Here is an 8,762-nt window from a genome sequence, read left to right as displayed (position 1 = left end):
AAAATCGTGTTGTGAAGATCGCAAAAAAACTTGATCATAGCCATGCGAGTTGACATTGTATGATGGACAGTGTGAATTCACATTGATGTGACAGTGCCAAGATGTGATTGTGCTGTGACAGCCAGTTTGAATTGGATTTTACCATAATAATCTGCTTCTTCCTGATATTTCAGCCAATGAAACATATTAACACAGGCATTTCTCATTCTATTCATTCAATATTCATTCGCTTTCTTCTGAGAAATCTGTATTTTATACATATGACGAAACACGCATTCCAACAAATGTAACTCCTTTATCAAGATTTTAAACATGGCTGCAGCAGCAACTGTTAAAATTCTTCACAATAAAGGATGGCAGCCAAAAAAATTTTAATAAAAAAATTCTATCCTGCAACTGTTTTTGGCTGCCATCCTTTATTGTGAAGTAACTCCTTTATATTTTGGACTACGATCGGAGTGAGTAGTACCTTTATAAACAACACAAGCAAGTATCGTCAATTAAACAGCTTTCACGACTCGTCACAATCAAATCATCTACTGGTAAAGTCTGGGGCAATGAAGATGGCGGACGTCTGCTTCAAGTTTTTGACGTCATACACGGCCACCTCTATTATAGGCGGCCGTGCGTCATGACAACTCTACTAATTTTTACCTTGATGTCTTTGACGGTCAATAGTATAAGAACTCTGATTTGTGTGTAAACATGAGGGCAGTTGTGTCAAATATACGAAGTTTGCATTGTTGTAATGCGCCGTGATGTCATTTCTTTCTCGTTACATTGTATTGTTGTTCTAAGAAAATGGATGAATCACATGTGAAAACTATTATTTTTCTCTTGTGGAACGACAGATTTGCTCGCACCTCAGTTTTATCCATCTTTACTCTTGCCTTAATTGTTATCCTATCTTTAAGGTAAGCTGTAAGACTTTTTGTCACAAAATTGCATGACGTAAACTCATTTATATAAGCTTTGCGTAGCTTCAGTAAACACCGCTGGACATCTGTCGTGATACCATTAACGGTTATCCACAAGCCTCCTTTAACTATACAGAGCGAGGAGGTGCACTGCTTAATACACTCTACTCACATTCAGCAGGGTTGAAGTACAAATCCCGTTCTAGCCACGCTGATCTACGTTTTCCATGATTTTCGTAAATCGATTAAAGTGAATATTGGTAAGGTACATGGGAAAAGGGCACGGCTAACAACCCAGTTCGAGGTGATGCCCCGTCTCTAATGACATTCTCCTAGACTGGGCGTTAAACATTGACCTTCCATAATTCCTCCATTTCGTTACAAGCTTCGGAGATATTACATTATATTTATTGGATATAATGACAATTCGTTTTGCATTATTATCAGTAAAAAGCATGGTTCTGCGAGACTGGCATTGTGACATATGATAGATCGTTTGTATCAACGGGGTCTTTGTTACACAGGAATCTAAGACAAAACGCCATCTTCATTGGAACCCATTCTGATTGTGGGTGTTACCTATAGTCAAAATCCTGTATTTTAAAGTTTATGAAATAAGAAGTGTTTAGGGTAATTGGGTCATGGACATAGCTTGTAACAATGCTTTGACATGGCTGGAGGTGGGATGGTGTACAGAACAGAATCCCTGTGGCCCTGATGTGGAGTGGGAGCAGTGCACAACGGCCTTGGGCTGTGAAAGAGAACATCTGACATCCTTGAAGGTGGTGATTGTATCCATCTCACCCAGCACCATAGGGATTCTTTTCTGCACACTATCTGAGCTCCAAGCCATGTCAAACCACTGCGACAGTGTATGTCCATGGCCCAGCTAGTCATGACCTCCTCTTATTCTCAAATATGAAATTACCCAAAATGTCTGTGCTCGAACCTGTGTCTCAGTGCAGAAAAACAAACTCTTGAATTGTGCCAGCTGCAGGGATTGGTGGTCTGGGAGTAAGTAATCTCAGAAGTTCATTACCACAATCTACATTTAAAAATATATAAAAAATAAAAGAACTATTGATGTGAAAAAAGTATTGTCATTGTTGTATTCTCTTCCTGGTTCCATTCAAATGACATCACACACATCCTTTTTACAGAATGGGTGAAGGTAGGTTTGGAAGACAATGAACTTGCATATTAGAGATAGCAATATCTTTCTTCATTGAGGGGGCTATTGTTGTCTTTGACATGTATGCTGTTGATTGCCATGAGATTTTCGCATTTTTGTCCAAAAAACATACTTCAGAGCCCTTCTGGGACATAATTTGTCAACATGATCAAACATTTTTTGGGGTTAGACATTGCTTTATAAAGAGCTGATTTCAGATTAGCTTTCAGTCTAATAAACTTCTCCTGACAGTTCAGAGGCTCTACAAATGTCATACCTTCCATCTTTAGTTGATTTAATGGATTACAGTGCTTAACAACGTTGGTTATTAACTCTGTGTTGTAGCAGTCCAGGTTGCTGACTGTTATGTAGTTAACCAAGGATAGCAGGATGTTGAGCTTGGGTGACCTCAAGCAATGGGTAATGTTGGGTTTGTGGTGATAGCAAAGTCAGAAAGTGTCCATATACAGAAACCACTGAGGAGGTGGACTGTGATGTTGGCAGTGCTGCAGCAGCCTGCTGGGACAGCCTTGTTGAGTAGGTGGTGGGAACACAGAGAGGTGGCAGGTGCTGTAGGCAGTCCAGGAAGCAGCAAGTTGGACTCAGCATAGAATGAATCCTGGCATGCACTTAATGGCTCCAGTAGAGTGAACCCAATTCCAAATCTGATAGCATCGAGCTAGCTCTGGCAAGTAGCAGGCCTGTGACTGCATATAGTAGCTGGTGTGGACAGAGGAGGCACCCATATTGTGCTGAGATTGGAGTAGAAGTCAGGATCAGAGTGGAAGCACAGCATGGCACCATCAGAGTCTATTAATTCCTGTCATGTGGCCATAGTCATGTAGGAAATATGTCAGAAGCCTAGTGTGATGTCAGAACAGAACAGGTCCAACATTGCATGATGAGAGACAAGTCTCCAGTCCAAGTGAACTTCGGCTGTATGAAGGCCTAGGTATACTTGTCCAGGCATTGTCATTTTGGCAAAAAGCCTTGCTTGTTGACATGTAGGTTTGAAAAGCGCTGTCCAGGCGCTGTCATGAGGCAACCTGGCCCATTATAGGACAGCTTGTGGAGTGCAGGATGCTGAGGTAGCAGTATTAAGGGTGCATACAACTGGAGTTTCATATCTGGTCACCCAGTAGACTGCCTGCTGTGGCCCGCTCATGCTGATACCAAAACAGTGCAATAACTCACATTGCTAATAAAGGACTGTAATTTTTTGAGACTGTTAGAAGCAGGCAGTTTGTTGATTGTTTGTATGTGCTGTGAGTTGCTCTGGGACCATTCTTGTCTAGTTGTTGCTGATTTGCAGTGTTGTAAGAAATTTAGTGCAGGTAGAAAGAAAGTGGATCTCGTGTAGTGACTTTGAGACTATTGCTTTATAAAGTGTGAAATAATGTTTGCAGGTTCATCAAATGAGTGTTTAGATTGTGCCTGTTGTCATCAGTATATTTTGTGCTCTGAAAAAGTGATATACTGATTGCTCAAAATTGTGCTAATATGTTATAGAATCACATCTGGTTCCACATGGTAAGCAGTTGTATTCGAAGAAGAGCCCAAAAAGCATATTAATAACCATTATCTTCTTTGTCTGTTATTGTGGGTGGAATTGCAGATAGACATCTACCTATCTTTGAAATATATATCCCTCCTGTAATCCGGCAATTAATTCCTCTGATCATGGAATTTGGGAGGTAACATCTTCAGATTGGGCAAAGACCAAAAATCTGAGTGTGCCAAAGGGCGATAATGACTCTTTGAGATTATGCTTGGTGACCAGTGATGTGACCCATTGGCGTGATGAAACACATATAACCTCTTATTGGCGCAGTCAATCTAATTCCTTCTTTATATTGTCTGCTGAACAAATAAATCTAGTTCAGCCATAACAGAACATGATAATGTGGATGATTTCATTATGATGTGACATTTTAAGTAGTTGTACAACTTTTTAGGGGGGGGGGGGGGGCATTGTGATCGTGCCATAGAATTCAAACCTTCAAGAGGGATGATCTCTGAAACTACGCTAAAAACTTCACGAATTTGATGTTTAAGTAACACAAGTTACTGAGGTGCAGAAGTAGTGGGATATCTCCTAATATTGTGTCAGACACCCTTTTGCCTAGTGCAGCAACTCATGGCTTGGACTCAACAAGTCTTTGGAATTCCCCTGCAGAAATATTGAGCCATGTTGCCTCTACAGCCATCCACAATTGCAAACGTGTTGCTGGTGCATGGTTTATGTCCCGTAAATGTTGGTGGGATTCATGTCAGGCGATTTGAGTAGCCAAATCATTCACTCAAATTGCCGAGAATGTTCTTCACACCAGTCATGAACAAGTGTGGCTCGGTGACATGACATTGTTTGTGAACATGAACTCCATGGATGACTGTGAATGGTCTCCCAAGTAGATGAACATAACCATTTCCAGTCAGTGATCAGTTCAGCTGGACCAGAGGACACAATCAATTCCTTGTAAATCCAACCCACACCATTATGGAGCCACCACCAGCTTGCAAAATGCCTTGTTGACATTTTGGGTCCATGGCGTCGTGAAGTCTGCACCACAGTTGAACCCTACCGCCAGCTCTTACCAACTGAAATTGGGACTCATCCCACCAGGCCACAGTTTTCCAGTCATCTAGAGTCCAACTGATATGGTAACAAACCCAGGAGAGACACTGTAAGTGATGTCGTGCCAGTAGCAGAGGCACTCGAGTCGGTTGTCTGCTGCGTAGCCCATTAATGCCAAATTTCGCTGCACTGTCCTAACGAGTATGTTTGTCGTATATCCCATATTGATTTTTGCAGTTGTTTTGCCCAGTGTTCTTTGTTTCTTAGCACTGACAAGTGTACACAAATGCCGCTGCTCTCGGTCATTAACTGAAGGCTGTTGGCCACTGCACGGTCCGTGGTGATACGTAATGCCTGAAATTTGGTATTGTCAGCAGACTGTTGACATTTGAGCTTGGGATATTGAATTCCCTAACTATTTCTGAAATGGAATGTCCCATGCATCTGGCTCCAACTACCAGTCTGCGTTCAGAGTCTGTTAATTCCTGTCACATGGCTATAATTATGTAGGAAACAGTTTCACATGAATCATCTGAGTACAAATGACAGTTCTGCCAATGAACTGCCCTTTTATACTTTGTGTACACAATACTACCGCCATATGTTTAAGTGGACATCACTACCCCATGACTTGTCACCTCAGTGTATTGGAAACCTTAAAAATTATTTCAACTAGCACATAATGTTAATTCTTATTTAACTTTTATATAACTGGCTGAAATAACAGTTTGCCTTGTAAGGGGTAATAGCTTTATGTAAGTTGTCTAAACTTCATTAATTGCTGCATTGGAGATGCAATAGACTGATACACATCTTCATTGATAATAGACAAAGACAAGTGTGAATCTTAAAATAATCTATGCGAGATTTAGCTGAGTGGGTAACCCCCAAGTAATTTACGTATGACACTAACTTGCAATTTTCCTATAACTTTATTATGATGGAGTAAAATGTTAAGAGAATGAAGCATTAGAGGATAAAGAAGACAGTAATGATAGCTTAGTTATAGATTTTTGCTTTCTCACACTTCAGCCACTTACTGTGTCACAGTCAATGTTCTTTGAGTTGCTGCAGAGACTTTGTGAGTTGTTGGAATAGTGAGGTCTTCCTCCAGTGACAGACTAGACAACTTTAAAGTCTGATAACTGTACTTTTAGATCAGAGATAAGCAGTGGCAACACCATCAAAGTTCTTTCGTATCACAGTAAAATGAGGGTGATTGCTATCCTTTTTCTGGCACTGCATGAATTTCAATGTGGCCATTTCTGTATATGTGTGTGGAGATTACTAGGTAACATGCTAAAATGGTCTTCTAAAAGAGGATTTAGTTTCTGAATCAGCTTGTTGAGTGTCGTATTGGAAGACAACTGGCAATCACATTGCAAATCTTCAAATATACAAGGTGAACCTGAATTCCATAAAATCTCAGATGTTGTTCATAGATATTTTCTGGGTATTTTGGTATAACAGACCTGTGGTCTTCAGTAGCTCAGGGCAAGTAATAATGTAATTGTGTTTTATTTAATTTTTTATGTTAATTACCCACCTTCACAACAGCTGAAAAGCTTATAACATGCAGGCAACAAAATAAACAGATCAAAACACTAAGTAGTGCAGCAACCCGCAGACTATGTACAGATGCAAAAGTAATGTGATGTGGTTGTCAGCACTGTGACAACAGCTCAGCATAGCATCACGATGTTGGTCTTCCACTGCATTCGGCAACCTCTTACATGAGGTGCATATCAACCAGTTCATCAGTAAACCTATCCAAATGACTATGTCACTAGTAATATACAAGTAACACTGTCATATAAACAAATCCAAGACAGAACTGAGCAGTACTGAATGCAATTACTCTGTAATGGGCCATCAGAAAGCAGTGTTCCATTTTCAGAAATCTCAGGAAATGTCCCCAAACAACCTCTGACTGAAAATTCAGCTACTGCTAATAAGAGTCTAAGTTGCTACTTTCCTCACTAAAAATATTAGAAATTGTAGCAACTATTTGATTTAATTCTTTGAGTATACGGGGTTGGATAAAGATATGGAAACACCAAGTATGCAACACATTACCTTGCCAAATATGGTCAAGGAAACTGTTGGTTTTGAAATGGCTTTCACTCATTTGAGAATGAATAAATACAGGTTCTTTGTGGTGGGAAGTTCAGGTAGCACCAATAGAGTTAGATGCAATTCTGCACCTTCTAACTAAAGTAAACCACAAAGTCTCAATAATATTAAGATTTCATGACTGTGGTGACCAGGAGAGATATAACAACTCATCATTGTACTAACCAGTCCTGGACTATGAGAGCTGTGTGGACAGTGGCTCTGTCATCTTGGAACATAGCATCACCCTTGGGGCAAACATTACACCATGGAATGGAACTGATCAGCCAGAATGGTCACATAACCTTTGGCAATAACACAGCCTTGCAGAGTAACCATGGGGGCCTCGGAGTACCTTGATATGGCTGCCCAAATGTATCGCCGAGCCTCTGCCTTGTTTCACTCTTGGGACTTAAAGTCGGCCAGAACTTGGAAACCATATGAAGCAAGACTCAGCTGACCGAATAACTTTCTCCCATTGACCTGAGGTCCAGGTTTTATGACTTTGGCACCACGTTTTCCTGCTATGGACATTTGCATCACTTATGTGTCATTCTGGAATTCCATCTCTCCCTGTGATTCCCTGCTTGTAGAGCTTCCTTATTTTTGTTTTGGTGTTGACAGAGTTCATGAGTGTGACATTCAGTTCTGCAGTGACTTTTGAAGCTGTCATCCCCTTATTTTTCCTTACAATCCTCTTCAATGGCTGTCTGTCACTATCACTCAGCAGACACTTTCATTTGTGTTGGACTTAGCAGATGATTTCAGTTACCTTAGCTCCAACATAGTGCACTCACAGCTACACAGAACACTGTTCTCACCACAGTTGACACTTGCAGTGTATTGAGGACATTGCACAGATGCCATCTGTGGTCAAATACAAAAGCACAACATGTGGGCTTGGCTGTCATCTACATTTATGTTCAAGCATGCATTTCTTCCAGTGTTTAAATATCTTTGTCCAATCCCTGGACTTAGTGCTGTAGGATCTGCTTTAACAGCTGTTGCTTGTTTTCAAAGAATTTTATATTCTGCATTTGCCATGCAACTGGCTGTTCCTGTTCCGCCATCATCTCTTCCTGATGTTATCATTACTGATGTTCATGCAGCTTTTTCTTATGGTGGTAGCTGTTCCCCAATGACAGCTTAAAAAATTCCAATTCTATCCTGAACTTCGAAATCACTACTGAATAAATAAGGAAGTGCTATATTTTTCATTTATTACATTGTTGTTATTGGTGTATTATTACTATACAGCTTTGTTTAGCTCTTCAGCAGCTCCATGGAATGCACTTTATATGCACACTTACATGATGAAGCTTATCCAGCTCACACTCTGGTTTAAGAATGTTTCAAGAAAGTTTAAGTCTTTAGCACATGTTCAAATCTAAGTGTGTCCAGACAGAAACAGGGTCTGTAGCATAGCTCAGAACTTGGTTTCATAACTGAACTACATATATTTATTACAGTACCACCCTAGAAGCTCCAAGGAATGGGTACAGACACAAACAATGATAGGTCTAAAGATGCATAGTCATCGCAGGCTAAAGAGAAATCTGGTGTAGGAACGTTCAAAATAAGACCAGTCTGTAGCACAAGTTCCAGTACCAGATATACGAGCAGATAGTCCAAGTGCAGTCCACGAAAAAAAAAAAAAAAAAAAAGCCAGTTACATGGATCTGATGATTTATTCTTTTTTGCACTCCTCTTCTTTCTGCACTTAACTCCCTGTTTCTTTTTCCTCTTTCTTCTGCCACTTTTGTTTATCCTACTACTATTTCTTCTTTCTTCTCCTGTCTATCACGTTTTCGTGCTGCTTCTGTCTTACATTCATCGGGATTTAGTACCAGTTTTCTTCTTTTCTTCATTATCTTTTTCATCTGCTTTTTGTGGCTGATTCATTGTACTTCAAGACTTGATCTTAATGTTGTGTCGATGACAAGCTATGGCTGTTACTTCAATTTATTGCTTGAATCTAGAGCTAGAC

General features: G+C 40.2%; 1 protein-coding gene across 2 annotated transcripts in view; it reads left to right on the top strand.

The window, feature by feature from the left end:
- Positions 1-671: 671 nt before the first annotated feature.
- LOC126457801 (sorting nexin-14-like) overlaps positions 672-8,762 on the top strand; it is a 215,651-nt gene continuing 207,560 nt past the window's right edge. For both annotated transcript variants that reach the window (XM_050094398.1, XM_050094399.1), the window contains exon 1: positions 672-914. In XM_050094398.1, the coding sequence (XP_049950355.1) occupies positions 802-914 (113 nt within the window). In that variant the 5' untranslated portion in view covers positions 672-801. The remainder of the gene's footprint in view (positions 915-8,762) is intronic.

This window comes from Schistocerca serialis, chromosome 2 (assembly GCF_023864345.2).
Source record: "Schistocerca serialis cubense isolate TAMUIC-IGC-003099 chromosome 2, iqSchSeri2.2, whole genome shotgun sequence".
Lineage (NCBI taxonomy): Eukaryota > Metazoa > Arthropoda > Insecta > Orthoptera > Acrididae > Schistocerca > Schistocerca serialis.
The sequence above is the reverse complement of the archived record's forward strand: the minus strand, read 5'-3'. Positions and strand labels throughout refer to the sequence as shown.